The sequence below is a fragment of the Typopeltis vanoorti genome, chromosome 21 (assembly GCF_054136105.1).
Source record: "Typopeltis vanoorti isolate ZY-2024b chromosome 21, IOZ_Tvanoo_1.0, whole genome shotgun sequence".
In the NCBI taxonomy this organism is placed as follows: domain Eukaryota; kingdom Metazoa; phylum Arthropoda; class Arachnida; order Uropygi; family Thelyphonidae; genus Typopeltis; species Typopeltis vanoorti.
Window position 1 is genome coordinate 22,467,663 of NC_143569.1, and position 16,258 is coordinate 22,483,920.

The 16,258-nt window shown below is 35.6% G+C and overlaps 1 protein-coding gene across 4 annotated transcripts in view; it reads right to left on the reverse strand.

The window, feature by feature from the left end:
- The window catches only part of LOC150094670 (putative peptidyl-tRNA hydrolase 2), a 166,163-nt gene that overhangs the window by 124,247 nt on the left and 25,658 nt on the right, over positions 1-16,258 (reverse strand). For 3 of the 4 annotated variants that reach the window (XR_016550143.1, XM_090411267.1, XM_090411266.1), the window contains exon 2: positions 1,668-1,815. Coding sequence is in view for 3 of the 4 variants with exons in the window: in XM_090411266.1 (XP_090267392.1) it covers positions 1,668-1,815 (148 nt within the window). In the remaining variant the exon portion in view is untranslated. Of the gene's footprint in view, positions 1-1,667; positions 1,816-13,491; positions 13,600-16,258 lie in introns of those variants that run through there. The other variant, XM_090411268.1, reaches the window with a different exon arrangement.

Genomic DNA, 16,258 nt, shown 5'->3' on the forward strand with positions numbered 1-16,258 from the left:
CTAAAAATCTATCACCATTCCACATAATCAGGATAAATCCAAAAAAATTAACAAAAATCCTAAGAAAATATGACCTTACAACCAGTTACAGACCACTTAAGAAATTGGCATCTCTTATCCACAGCACCAAACACCAGCCACATCTCCTAGACCTACCAGGTCCCTTGCAGTTGCAAACTGTCCTATGACCAAACAGGCAGGACAGCCAATATCAGCATATCGGAACACAAGGCCTACATCCAGTTCCATCAATACAGCCACTCAGGACTTGCTGACAATGCTTTGAACACTCACCACAGGATATGCTGGAAGAAGACTGCTCAATTACACTGCAGCATATACAAGTATGAAAGACTATTCCTCAAATCTGCCTCAGCTCTGAAAAACTTTCCAAACCTCAGCAAATTTGGATGCATGAAACTGCCCCAAATTTGGGAAGTATACATTTTAAGCTCATTAGCCCAACAGCCAAGACGACCTGGTTTAGCCCACTATGGGGCACTAGGCTCAACTTCTGTTGAGACTAGTGTCCCCTAGGCTGACACTGGGCAAATGAGGCTGACAGAAGTTGAGCCTAGGACTCTGGGCATGACTTCTGTTAGCTTCATCTGCCCAGTGTTAGTGCCTGAATGTAAATATCATTGTTTTTTGTGATCCCTGATAATGGCAATGTAACATTGTCAAAATAGAGAAAGGAATTAAATTAAAGTTTTTTATAATTAATATTCTAGCATACGTCTTTATTTCCAGAAAAATGAATAACTACGTGTACCCATAACCCACCATCTATATCAGGGGAATTGAACTCACCTGAGTTCAATTCCCCTGAGTTCAATTACGTCATATACAGGAATTGAACTCACCTGAGTTCAATTCCTGTATATGACGTAAGAAACCTTTATCTGGTCTCTTTCGACTAAAGGTGAGTTAGCAGGTCTCATGCAGAGGTAGAGTTTTTTCACCCAGAAACTCTGGTTTTTTTGTCCCTCAGAACAGGCAAACTGGTACCGTGAACACACGCAGATTTACAGTCATGAATACTTATGACAATAAGTGGAAGAGATGGGGTCCTCACCATATGTCATTATGCCCACAGTTAACCATTAGTCACATCATGGTAGTCAACCTCCTGGATAGGAGATGGCACATGAATTGGGGGGGGGGGATTACACTTCCAAGCCATCGTTGTTATTATTATTTGACACTTCCAGGAAGTCCAAGGACTCATCGAGGGAGGGGCGCCTGCTCTACAGCTGTCTCCACCACTAAATTCACCAAACGACCACAACTACACCAACGCCATCTACCACCGACCACCACCACTGGTATTTCCACAGACAATCACAAACATCCATGCCCACAGTGGAATTCAAACCCACAGCCTTTTGGCTGGAGAGCGGATACACTAACCACTCGGCCAGCCATGCTGGCAAGGGAGAGTATTCCACTCCACACCACCCACCATCTATATCACTCAATTCTTCTATACACAATGCCATCAACCACCACTAACGGTAATTTTTGTCTGTAAATTGCATGTGTACTCTGGCTAGTTTGCTGGTATACGAATCTAAAAAAATCAATCCAGAAAACTTCAAGTGTGAACAAACAAAAATAATTCAATTTAATGCAATAAGATAAGAGAGATTCATTAAAAATTTATTTACCTTTTCTGCTGCATTTCTAGTAATTCCCATTCCCATTAATACTTTCAAATATTCTTCATTAGGTTGCCAATTTCTGGAAGCACCCACAGCTGTTTCTGGTGGACTTTCTTCCCCATCTCCAGATTCTCTTGGTTCATCCATTTCTAACCTATAATATAAGAAATAATTTCCTGCATTTTGAAATATTAAATACTAAACATCTCCGCATCAGAAAAACAAATATACACAGATTACATAATTAACATTGGCGAACAGCGAAAAGTCAGCTACTGGAACAAATCAGAAAACACACCCACAACTCAACATCACCAGAGTTAAAGATTGGTACTATCAACATAAGAAGCCTAAATGGCAAAGAAATGGACCTAGCAATATCATATTAAAAACGAGGATATTAGGAAAGAACGTGACATTGTCAGCATCCAGGAATGCATTAACAGAGCTAATCTTAGGTGGTATGGTCATTTAAACAAAATGGGCGAAGAAAGATTAGCAAAACAAGTGTTCTCTGCCAGGTTGGCAGCAAAACGACCCAGAGGAAGACCAAGATATAGGTGGATTGATAAGGTACAAAGTGCCTTAGATGACAGAAATATAAGATCTGATAATGTTGGAGTCTTGACAAGTAACAGATTGATTTGGAGGAAAATTATAGATAGGAAGTTAGTAACGATGTAAATTTTTCATGTAGTACTATCATATCCTTTACACTCCTTGAGGGTACATGGCAGTAATTTGATGATGACAATGATGAGAACTTTCAAACATTTAAAATGTCATCAATTATTTCAGAGTTCAAAGATCAGGTTGTTGTTGATGAAAAATAATTTTTAGACACTACCAATTTATTTTATGATACTTTCCTTAAATATTTAAGCAAATGGACTTATCATTTCCAGCCATTGAAAGCATTTCACTGGATAAGTTGCAAACTCCACTAACTTGGGCTGAAGTTGCAAGCAGCCTAAAAGCAATTAGTGATGTTGATAGCAAAATATTCAATATTGTTGATTAAGATGAATTATTTGATGATGTCAGCCATATAAATAATGTTGTGAACAATGGAAGAATAGAAGGCTTGAGTGGTGTGCTGTGTTTAAGGTGCTCCATGAAAAAAACATCCACTACAAAAACATGCGTTGCGTTTGTTATGTAACAAGTGCAGCTGTAGAGAGAATTTTTCCTCTCATGAGATTTTTGTGGTCTGATGAAAATAATCACTTCAACACCAAGACTGTGAAAGCAATTATTGTGATCAAGACACTGACATTTTGCGCATTGACTTTTATGAGTGCATCTTGAAAAAATCAATACTTTTTGGAAGAAATAATGTCTTCATATAAATATAATAATAATGCTGACACTCCATAATTATAATGCACACTTCAGTCCTATGTACTGTAATTATAATTATATAGTATTTCATTTTTATGTAGAGCATACCAGAAGTGTCCCGTATTTTGTCCCTTTTCTTTTTAATTGCTGAAAAATTCAAATGTCCCTTTTTTGTTTTGAAAATCTGGTTACCCTAGGTTAAGGTTATATAATTCAGACACTCTGCTCTAGAGACCAAACATGGAACTTTTTCTTGTTACTTTACACCTCCAATAAGCAAGGTGGTATGGGTAACAGGATCCGGAAAAGTAGCCCCCAGCATTTTGCCCCCTGTAGATAATGAGTAAGCTATAAAAATGTAAATAATTCACCTAATTTTTTAATAATTCTAATTTATTTTGTTTTAGTAGAATAAATGCACATTATTATTGTTTAAAACTCGAAGTTGTATGCAATGCCTATAAGGTAATCAATTACATTATGATTTTGAAAATCTTGGACTATTGTTTTAATTCTAGCAGAAATTGCAGCATACTTCTTGTTTCTATGATTGCCTGAATTACCAGCAATCAAAGAAATGTCATGTAATTTCGAAACTGTGCAGTCCTTGTTGTTTCTTTAAAGAACAATGAATCTGTAAATATTTGGGAATAAAGTAGCCCAAGTTTCCTGAAATCCCCTGTGCCACCCCCCATTGTTGGTAAGTTGCTGATCATTCAGTGTTCATGTGTAAACATTCCACAATTCGTTGGCAAAAATGGATAATTGCGGGCCTCTCCATTGTCTTCTTCCAATATATGTGTCTTCAAAGTAGTTTGCAATCACCATAGCTTCAGTGGGGAAATCATCAGCTTCAACTAAATCTTCAAATGCTTCAATAATGTTAGCAGGAGGAATAAATGCCAATGCCGGAATCATCCGAATCCGACGAGCAAATTCATGGTCTTGTTCGTATCGGGCTTTTAAACCTTCATTCTGTACCTATCGCCAAACGCTTTGGGAAAGATGAGAAAAAAACAACAACAACCGGTATTTACAATACTAAGAAATTCCTGTTGGAAGGCTTGCATGGCACTTTGTTCGAAATCTGTCATAAGTTGCTGGGGTTGGAGACATGGTTGTAGATTTTTAACTTCTTGAAGCAACTTGACATATGTGGCACGAGTTTTGTTTGGCAGAAGCGCGTAGCCCACTGGAATAACTGTATTGAATTGAAGCACATGAATTGTATAAAGCTGTTGGAAATGCGTGGGCACTGTGCTAAAAGTTGCATCAGAAAACCATTCCTGGCTACGTGCTAATAACTGAAGATTGTTACTAGTGGAAAAAATACTCATGCGACCCGGGAGCAGTTCGTCCTGAGAATCACACATCAAAAATTGTTGTACATTGCCATTGATAATAATTTCTTGATAATTTTGTGGAATTACTAGGTCCTGGAGATTGCTCGGTAAAGACCGTTGTTGCATCGAAAATGACGAATGTTTCGTTTAAGTGAATCCTTTTTAGGAAGTAACACTGTGACATTGGCATGAGTCTCTACAATTACTGATGCAACAATTTGCTGTGGTTGTTCGTTCATGGTTGTTGCATGTTGCCGTATTTGACCAATCAATTGCAATGCTTCCGACCTTGCAGCTTGAGCTGCATGGTTATGTTTAGTTAAGACTTTCACAACTGGGCCTTTCAAACCCTCTGTCCAAACAGGCCCTTTGCAGGTGGAACGTTTTTCACAAACCCAGATTCCATGTTGTTCATCTACAGTTCTGTTTGAAAACACGTAAATGTGGTTGTCATCATCTACCAATTTTCTTTTGCCTCTTATTGACGGAACACTTTTTGCCATTGTACACACAGGATTAATCAATCAAGATGCAAAAATAATATGTAGATATTGCACTGCCTGCGACGCTCAGCTTGTTCACGCGATGCACCACCGATAATGAGGCGGCAAAAACAGCAAACACGTTCTGTCCACTGTTAACCCCCCCATGTCCGTTACTAATCACGTCGCCCTCGTGGTCGAGTATGTATTCTTTCCATTGTGAAAGGATTAACAGTTCCAGTTAATACTTTCACAATGGAAACAGACCCTGAAGACATTACAAAAGGGGGAGAAATTAGTTTAAAAGCTACATGACACTTTGTACACGAATGTAATTTTGAAAATTTGTTAGGAAAAGTTAGAGTTATCGGAAGTTTGGTTCAAGTAATCGAGAGAGTTCAACATTGAATCTCCACTAAAGGGGCTGGGACTTCAATAAAAATTCGAGTTATTGAGAGTTGACTGTATTTACATTTTTGTAACCTACTCATTATCTACAGGGGGTGAAATGTGCCGGGTGCCAAATGCGAGGGGCAACTTTTCTGTAAACCATGGGTAACTGGTCTTGACCTTTGCCTCTGGCATCATGATTTAATTTTCTATCCAAACAGCAGTTTTCATGTTTATTCAATTCACAAGCAGTCATTCTTGGTAAGGTTCAATATATTAACTATAGAAAATATATTAATATTTTCTGCAGATTATTTGAAAATACATATTTCCACTTATGAACATTTATTTTCATCCAACTAGATCTACGATTTCTTGAAGTCAGCAAGCCCATATTTTCCAACTCTGATGAAACAGATGTAATCCTTACTAACTGAAATTGTTTTTCCTGCACACATTTTTAATATTGTTTTCTATACAGCATGAAATATTAGCATAGAAAAACTTGGAAAATTTCTAGTTAGGATGAGCAACAACTTTTGTGGAAGCAAATGTATATTTTGAGAGAATAAAATTATTTCGACATTATTTGGACATGGGTTTCGATGTCAGGTTGGTCAACTGGATACAGGATTGGCTGTCTGATAGGTGTCAGAGAGTTGTGTATGGTGGGGCAGTTTCAAGGAGGTAGAGGGTTACGAGTGGGATCACAAAGGGCTCAGTACTAGAACCTATACTGTTTAACCTTTATATCAATAACAATGTCAGTGGATTACAGGGGGGGGGGGGATATTCAGTTGTTTGTGGATGATGTGAAGCTGGGAAGGGTTATTAGTAATAGTGCAGATGTGGTAGTCCTGCAAGAGGATTTGAATAAGCTAGACAGATGGGCAAATGAATGGGGGGAGGGGTTGTCGGTTTAATGCAGCAAAATGTAAGGTCTTGAGGTTTGGAACACATCGATGAAATGCTGCATACTCTATTGGAGGAGCTATACTAGAGGAAGTAGGGGAGACAAGAGATCTGGGGTTGATGACTGACTGAAACCTGAAATTCAAGGGACATATTGCAAAGGTGGTAAAGGTAACACAGAGGATTGCTAAAATAATGAGAAGGATGCTGACCTGCATAGATAAAAGAGTTATTATTCTGTTGTATAAGACCCTGATCAGACCACACTTAAGACTATTGTTCTCAGATTTGGTCCCCAGGATTTGAAGGGAAAAATTAACTGTGGAAAGGGTACAAAGGCAGATGACAAAGACAGTTTCAGGACTGTACAATGTAAGCTATGGGGATCGGCTGAGGGAATGTGGACTGCAGAGATTGGTGGATAGAAGAAGGAGAGGTAATATGATTGAGGCTTTTAAACTGTTGAGAGGTGGTTACAGGGTTGACACTGGGGAGTTCTTTTGCTTGGTTGAACAGCAGGAAGAAGTGATGACAAGGGGCCATTCCTGAAAGTTACGAAAGGAAACTGTGAGCAAGAGAGTGAGGAGTGGTTTCTTTGCATGGAGGGTGGTTGAACCATGGAATGTATTGCCTGAGAGTGGTGAGAGCGAGAACAGTCAATGAGTTTAAGGAGTGGTATGATAGTTGTGTTTCCTAGGAGGAACCTCCCATGATGAGTCTTGATAGTCTTGTGTTTCCTAGGAAGGACCTCCCACGATGAGTCTTTTGACTCCTTGGAGGCCTAAATAATAATAATAATAATAATAATAAAGTTAGGAAAAATGCTACTTTAACTGGTACCAGATGAGGAAAAAAAATACTTTGACAACAATTTTGACATTTTTTTCCTCCTGTGGTACCAGTTAAAGTAACATTTTCCTAGTTTTATGTCCAAATAACTTTATTCGATCAAAATATACACTAGGGACTATTTGCATGCATAATCCAATCTGAAACAGATACAGGCTGACAACAGATAGAGGAAACAAATGCTTTATTAATGTTAACTTTCAATTTCTTCAAATTTTATTTTATACCTTTTGTTCAATAAAGAATGCAAATTCTACACAGTATTTTCATACAGATCTTGTAACTGAAGATTCTGCAGAATTTTCAAAAAATAAAATGTCAAATGTTTCAATTTCAAATTAATTTTCTCTGAAACTACAAAAGAAGCATAGGTAACGTAAGCATGGTGTTTATTTATTTATTTAAAAAAAAAAGGTTTTAACAAGATATCTTAATTCATTTTCAATTAAAGAGAAAAAAATGTATCATCATCATCGTCAACCACTAATATGTACTCTGAAGGAGTGTACCGGATACTAGGATAATACTACTAGCTTCTATCAACAGTTCCTTGCAAATTAATCTGTCATTTGTCAAGTCACTAACATTTTTTGATCAAATAATTCAATTTTCTAAGGCATTATAGTCCGACCACATAAGCGAGAGAGCTGTCATTGGCAGACTGCCAAGAAGTCAATTCACGTTGAAGGTGACAATAAGGTGATGTACGAATTGTTCACCAACACACGAAATCACTTGCTTTATATGTAAAATTTTCCAACTGTTATACAAGCAAAATAGTTATCACTTTAAAAACTACAATGATCATAAAAGAGAAGTTAATTTTTCAATGTATAATAATAAACACTCATCCCATAATATGGATTGATTACCCTATTATCAGAATGGATTCTTTTGACATGCACAGAAGTGTCGAAGGGTCTCATATCTGTGGCCATACTATACTAACTTCAAGACAACCAACAGAAAGATCTATCCAATGAGAGGTCTTACTACTGCCGTCCTGGTGCCAAACCCAAGTATTGCTAACCACTCCTCTCTCACACAATTTTAAATGACCAAACAAACTAGTACTTTAGCACTGGTCACACATTCTGGAATGACTGGTGCTATGCTGTTCTTTTCAATTTCAATAGCAATGTCATTCTTTACAGAATCTACCTTTTTAATAAGATTCTGCAGCCAATCCAATGTGTTTACACTCCTCATTTACTCACAACACTCAGTTCCGTGGTGTCTAGTCTTTGATCAACTGAAAATTGTACAAAGGAATCTGTGCTAATCTTCAGACATGACAGAAATGTTTACTAAAACGATTTTATAGAACTGAATGCAGAGAAAATGTTTCAGTACTTGGCTGGGGGAAGGAGGTTAAAACCATAGATTATTCCTGGAAACTGAATAGGAGTGTGGTTAGCAAGGGTGCAAGGACTAGATTTTTTTTTTTTTTTTTGAGAATAATGAAGTCAGTGGTGGATTATCCAATAGGTGCACTAGGCACACCTAGGGCCTTGTCTCGAGGGGGCTCAAAAATTACATAGCAAAAAGACAATATGCCTTTAAAAATTTAGTGAACGTTTATATTTATTACTTATGTTTTTTTTTTTTTTTTTTTTTTTTTGTGCCTAAGGTCTCAAAGGAACATAATTCACTACTGGAATGAATGGATTGCTGGACTGTCGTTGAGGGCTCTTGTTTGTGAATTCAATTAATAGTGCAACAGACAGTGTGGATTAGTACAATAAGCCTTCCAATGCCCATGAGGACAACCATGCAGTAATAACAGCGAAGTCCATTATCAAAGACAGAACTAACAGAATACCTACACAATTTATTATTAATCCCAAACATGAAAAACTGCAAACCCTACAACACAACAGTGCCAGTGTGTAGGCAAGTGGCTAAGAAGAAAGAAGGAACTTGCTGCTATGTTTACTGAATAAGTGGATGTGTTTAAAAAACATAGAACAAAGAAGGTGGATAAAAAGTTGGTTTGGTACTTTTGAAGATCGACAGCAAACAAATGTTAACCAATTAATCGTGTTTACATGCTCAAGGACTAGTGGAGAAGAGCAGTGGCCATTTTAACTGAACAGCACCCATAAAAATAACTATATATCAGACAAAAAGACAGAAATGGAACTTATGTGAGAAAGAGACTGGACTGTGTGAGAGGGATAAATTTAACCAGATTGCTCTATTCTGGTTAGAATAAAGCATTGTTTTTGGGAAGATTTTGGTACATCACTCCAAACATAATAATATTCTAAGGTAGGGTAGATAACCAATTCTTACTATGTAGCTTCAGGGAGTACACATGACATTATGAAAGTACTATAGGAAAACATTATATCATTACCAACTTTCTATCAACAATTTTTGTCCATATTAATCTGTTATCTGTCAGGACATCAATATCATTCCATCTTATATTTTGGTCTTCCTCTGGGTCTTTTTCCTGTCATCCTGGAGAAAATGCTTGTTCTGCTAACCCTACCTCGACCACTTTAGATTAGATCTGTTCACACATACACATTCCTGAATGCTGACAATCCCCAATTCCATCCTAATTTAATATGTTCTGCCACTGATGCCATTTGTTGACTCCCAGTTTCTCTCAGAACTCTCTGATGTCTGTGGTCTCCAGTCTTTGATCGAGTGTGTTATTTTGAACTAAGCTATCAGATCCACAACTTAAAATTGGTTTGAACAATCCTGGATATAGCTACTTCGGTGTTTTGACTAATTTCTCTTTTATTCCATATAAATTTACTCAGCTGATTTCTTATCATACCTACTTTGCTAATTATATTGTATATTTTCATATTTAGTTTTCCATCTTCACTAAAAATTGTGCCTAAATAGTGGAAATGTTTTACCTGGTTCTTCATTCAAGATTCTGCAAAGGTTTTCAGTGTTCCCACTTACTTTCATATTCATAGTCTGTCTTTTTATTGTCTTTATAATAAAAAGACAATAAAAAGAATAGCCTAATAAATTATTAAAATTATAATTTATTAGGCTATTCAATTATATATATTTTTATAATAAAAATATATATAATTGAATAGCCTAATAAATTTCATACTAAATTTATTAGGCTATTCAATTTAGTTAAGGAATCTGCAGACTTCTACTAAATTCATTTAGAAATATTACATCATCTGTATAAAGTAAAGAGTTAAGCTTAACATTGCCAATTTTGATATCAGGTGTAATATCACTTTCCTTCATAATGTGATCCATATAGATAATGAATAACAGTGGAGAAAATGCACACCATTGTCAGTAACCTGATTTATGGACATGATGTGTTTATACATGAAAAGCACAGTTAATAAATAATAAAGCAATAAGAATTAAGTTCAAGTCGGGAGGTTGGATACATGAAAGTTCAGTTGTCAGGAAACTGAATGTCATGTAACTCATTATGACTTAAATGTTTTCTTATACATCTGTATTCCACTACCCAAGATTATTATGTCTGTCTATATTTTTTATGTACCGTATTTGCAGGCACATAAGACACTTTTTTTCTTTTAAAACAGGTCTAAAAAACAAGGTGTATCTTATACGCCGATACTCAGTTTTTTTATTACTTTCATTTCTGGAAATTTTCTCTGTTTCGAGTTACGTAGAGTTATGTAGATTCCAAGCGTACAAAAAGTGTTACTGCTAAAATTTCGGGGCATGAAAAAAACTCACTACATGGTTGTTTAATTCTGCTGTGCTGATGAGACAAAATTGCTGCCACTGTTGATTTTTAAAAGGAAGATACTACCCAAAGAAAAACTGCTTAAAATAGTGTTTGTACATATTCACGCAAAAGGCTGGATGAATGGAGGAGGGATGCTGTGAAAACTGAGACAGTGGTTAAATCATTTAAGAAGTGTGGCATTTAGTAATACACCGGATGGTATAGAGCAGTGTTTCTCAACCTGTGGTCCGCGACGATGGAACAGGTGGTCCGCAAGCAGACTTAAATTAAATAAATAAACATATATTTTTTAATTATCCAAACAAAACAAATTAAAATTGAATAAGTAAATAAAAATTCTTGAAATCAAATGGAGACTTAAAAAACCAACAAATAGTGTCAGAATGTTCAAAGGCGGAAACAATAAAATTATATCGTTGTTCACTTCACCCGTCTTTTATTATTCGTCATTCTGCCAATAAATTTGTAACGCAGAATGATGAATAATAAAAGAGGGATGAAGTGAACAATATAGTTTTATTGCTTCCGCCTTCCCTTGCTGTTTTGTCAGATTTGAAGTATCACTTAGCACTTCTGAAGTATATCTTCAGAAGTGCTAAGTGATACTTGGATAAAGTGTCTTGAGTTAACTCCAGTATTTATATATTTTTCGGAAACGTTTTTTAATAATGGAAAAGTGGCTTAGAACTAGGACTTTGAATAGAAGAGCAAATGAAACAGGTGATGCTAACCCTAATTGTGGTACAAGTGTTGTAACGGCAAGTAAATCTGATACTATTAAAGTAGAAGAAACAAGCAGTTCAAAGAAAAAATGCAGTAGGAAATATAACAGTTCATATTTGGAATTCGGGTTTACTTGGTGTGGAGATGAAAGTGAACAGAAACCTCAATGTGTTTTGTGTTATGAAGTGTTGTCGAACGAGTGCATGAAACCTGCAAAACTCCAACGACATTTAGAAACTAAACATTATGATGGGAAAAATAAGCCAATTGAATTTTTTCAGCGCTTAGGAACATTAAATCATGGGAAAGGTATAGTTTCAGCCACGGGTTCCATTAATAGCAAGGCACGGGAAACATCCTACCTGTTAAGTTTGTGCATAGTGAAAACAGGGAAACCTCATTCTATTGGAAAAAATTTGCTACTTCCAGCTATAAAAGATGTGGTAAAAACTATGTTTGGCAACAAGTTACTAAAAGATGTTGATTTGATTCTTCTTTCAAATGGCATTATCAGTCGCAGAATTAATGATATGGCAGGTGACATAGAATCTCAGTTAATCGAAAGAGTTAAGAAGAGCCCTTATTATGCGTTAGAAATGGACAAGACTACTGATGTTACAAATGATGTGCGGTTAATATACTATGTAAAATATGCACATGATAACATTCATGATGATATTCTGTTTTGTAGAACTTTGCCATCCCGAACAACTGGAGAAGAAATATTTCACACTCTCAATAATAACATAATACACAAAGGGATCCAGTGGGAAAAATGTATAGGCTTCTGTTCGGATGAAGCTCGCGCCCTTACAGGCAGGCATAGTGGAGTTGTTTTTATGGTTAAGGAAGTAACTCCGGATATGAATTGGGTACATTGTTTCATACATAGAGAAGAGTTAGCCTCCCAAGGAATGCCACCAGAATTTAAAACTGTGCTATACAATATTGTAAAGCAAGTTAATTTTATTAAAGCTCGACCGTTAAATAACAGGTTATTTTCAGTACTCTGCAATGAAATGGGCAGTGAATATATACAACATTTGCTTCATTCTGAAATTCGCTGGCTTCCAGGGGCAAAGTACTAACAAGGTTATTTCAATTAAGGCATGAAGTTTTATCATTTGTAAATGAAGGTAATTCTGATTTTGCATCACTTCTTGTTGATGAAGCATGGTTATCAACACTATCCTATCTTTCAGAGATTTTTTTTCGAAATTAAATGAATTAAATCTCTCCCTTCAGGGAAATTCTTTACCTGTTCTTGATGCCTATGACAAAATAAAGGCATTCAAAAAAAAAAAAAAAATGGTTTTATGGATTAATTATGTAAAGACAATTTGTACCTTTTCCAACATTGGAATCCTTTTTAGTGGAAAATGATATTTTTGTTGATTCTGAGTTTCTGGAAAGGATTTGTGACCACCTCAAAAATCTGAAATGGAATTTTGAAATATATTTTCCGAATAACTTTTATAAGAAATTTCTGTGGGTTTCAGATCCATCATTTCAGGCTTGCAGTCACGAGAATGACCTTTTGTTATCGAAAACAGAAAAGTTAATTGAGCTTTCAAGTGACAGTGGACTTAAAATGCAATTCTGTGATCTTGGTTTGGTTCGATTTTGGATCTAGCCTTCAGTGAGAAGTGAATTTCCCGAATTATCTGAAGAAGCATTGAAAATCATCATGCAGTTTTCTACAATCTATCTTTGTGAGAAAGGATTTTCATCGCTCCTTCAAATAAAAACAAAATACAGAAATTGTCTTTGCATGTGTGCCGATCTTCGACTGAAGTTGACCAATATTGAGCCAGATATCCAGCAACTCTGCAAGGGCAGAGAAGCTCAACCATCTCATTAAAAGTAAGTAGTAACATAATTATATCATATTATTTATTTGTTTAATAAAAATTAAAACTTTGTTCAATGATGATACTTTTAATCGTTTACTTCCAATTTAATTATGTTTCCATATGTATTCAAAACATGCTTTTATATTTATTATGTTATAAATGGCACAGTTTTTCTGAAATGTTAACCACCTTACCAGCCATTAAAGATCAAATACGCACCCTGAAAAGCTTCGTATCCATCATAAATTTCAATGTAATATCAATAGTATTACAATTTTAATATGCACTTCGCATCCATGGAAATGTGGACTTATATATATAAGTCCTGGCCGGTAGCGTGGTTAATTCCTACAAAGATTTTAAAAAAAATTACAAAACGTCAAAACGACATATAGGGAAATAAATTAAAAACTATGTTTATTTTTGAAGTAAAACTTTACTTCCAACATTCTAAAATGTTATTTTCTTGCTTTTCTGTTCGCAAAATCGTTGATGACATTGTTGAAGTCTATTTCATCACTCAGTTGCTGTTTTATAGACAGTATGGCAAGATTTCTTAAATGCCAAAAAAAAGTGCCGCCAGGAGCATACCCCCCCCCCCCCAGCTACAGCTCTATAACTTAGTGGTCTGTAGAATTGTTTTAGGCATTTTGCTGGTCCTTGGGCTTAGAAAGGTCGAGAAATGCTGGTATAGAGGACAACTTGTTGTTCGCAAAATCGTTGATGACATTGTTGAAGTCTATTTCATCACTCAGTTGCTGTTTTATAGACAGTATGGCAAGATTTCTTAAATGCCAAAAAAAAGTGCCGCCAGGGGCATACCCCCCCCCAGCTACAGCTCTATAACTTAGTGGTCTGTAGAATTGTTTTAGGCATTTTGCTGGTCCTTGGGCTTAGAAAGGTCGAGAAATGCTGGTATAGAGGACAACTTGTTGTATGAGGACTCAGATTCTGATTTAGAAGAGGTTTCAAATGTCTCTTCCTTTAGCTCTGGAGATGAATTTCTGGGTTTTGACGAAGAAGATTAAAAGGTGGGTACTCTTCTCTTGTTAGATTAGATATTTGTTGAAAGTAGACCTACTTATTACTTTATATTTGAAATACTGTAAATTCATTATAATATTCAGTGATAAGGTTTTTTTCCCTAAAATGTGTACAAAAAAGGGGGGTGCATCTTATACACTGGCAAATACAGTAATTCTCAACCATTAAAGATTGTAAACATATAGTATATTAGTGCTTTTGGAGAACTAAGTATTTTTTGATTCTGTTATTAATTTTATATATTTTTTCTATCTTCATTTTTAAGTAATACAGAAACTCAGCTCTAAAGACCAAATATGTGGAGCTTTTTCAAACCACTTCAGACCTCCAATAAGCACACCAATGTTCTCACACTGGGGAATGAAATTCACTCATGTCTAAAGACCTTTATTAACATTCCCATTTGAATCTGTGGCCTGTTTGATGAAGAGCAGATATGCTAACTTCATATATTTCCATCCGATCAGGATGGAAATATATGAAGAACAGGATCAACAAATGTTTTAAAGCAATATTAAGTGGGTTTAGAATGCAAAAAACAGGCCTGAGGTATATAAAAAAATTCCTAGACAGAATATCATATGATACCATAGTGATCTACCAATTATCTTAATTTAAATTCACCAACCTCTGAGTGGATGCTTCTGGTACAACACATGAATTTACTCTACACTTAGCAGTACTGCTAGGTGTAGAGTACATGATGAAAATCATTTGCCATTTATTTCAAATATACAACCAGCATCAATGAAAAGTAACTCTTTGCAATGTATGACTATGTTGTGCCTGCTGAGATTTCAGCCTCAACTAAAAAATAGATCAGAGGTTTCTCAGCATATGTGTGCAAACATCAAATTCTTCTTCCAAATGGAAATCCACAGAAATCTTCAAGATATTAACCTTCCTTTCAGAAAAGAAATAAAGAGAGTTCAAACATGTTATTGGTTTTCCAAGTTAGTTCTGGCCTGAAGTGCAATGTAATTTTTTTTCTCATTATTAACTATGAAGTAACTTCTAGTTAGATGTGCTGCAGTATCTTCAGGAAGATGCACAGAAGGAGAAAAAAAAATCAAAGAAATGGTCTCTGCCACAACAATATTTGCATAGAGGAATTTCTTGGGGGGGGGGGGGGATAAGATTATACCACACCATCTTTACTTTCCAGATCTGGCATCCAGCTTTTTTTTTTTCTAAAATTTAAGCCAACACTGAAAGAAAGATTTAATGACATCATATTAAAAATTATTAAAACATGCAGGTATACTTACAAAATTAAAATAAAGGATTTGATTTTAAGCAACCATACATACATACATACATCTATTATCAGTAATAAATATCCAAAAATTACATGTTACAAGTGTATCAAGTTGCAAGGAAACTACTTCAAAGGGACCTTCCATGATGTCCCTTTCCCCCCCATGCATACTAAAGAATTGCAAGCATATAGTATATATTAGTTCATGCACATCTCATAAACTTGAGCTGTAGGTTGTAAATCTATAGTACTATGGATGGAATGAGAAGTAGATAATCCAGAGTCTACTCAAGACAAAACAAGGAACTTTTTTCAAGCAAGTTCAGATCTAAAATAAGCAGGACTGTAATTTCACTAGCCAAGTAAATTCAGTTATCACTTTTTTTATCTAATATAAATCACCCAGAAAAGATTACAAACCTATAGTAGATTAGTCTGGAAGTAGCATATTATATCTTACAGAAAAGTCTAATCCAGAAATGCTTTGATTGCGCTGCAAATAGAACAACTTGCCTAATATACAGCTACTTATTCTCCAGTTCATATTACGTGCTGATCTCTGCACAATGATAGGTGTGACTGCTAGCTGAGGTAAGAGGTTCATTATACAAAACGAAAAATGTGTAACCTTAGAGTAACCCTACAGTAACTTATCTTATTCCCTGAATTATTGTATTATATGCC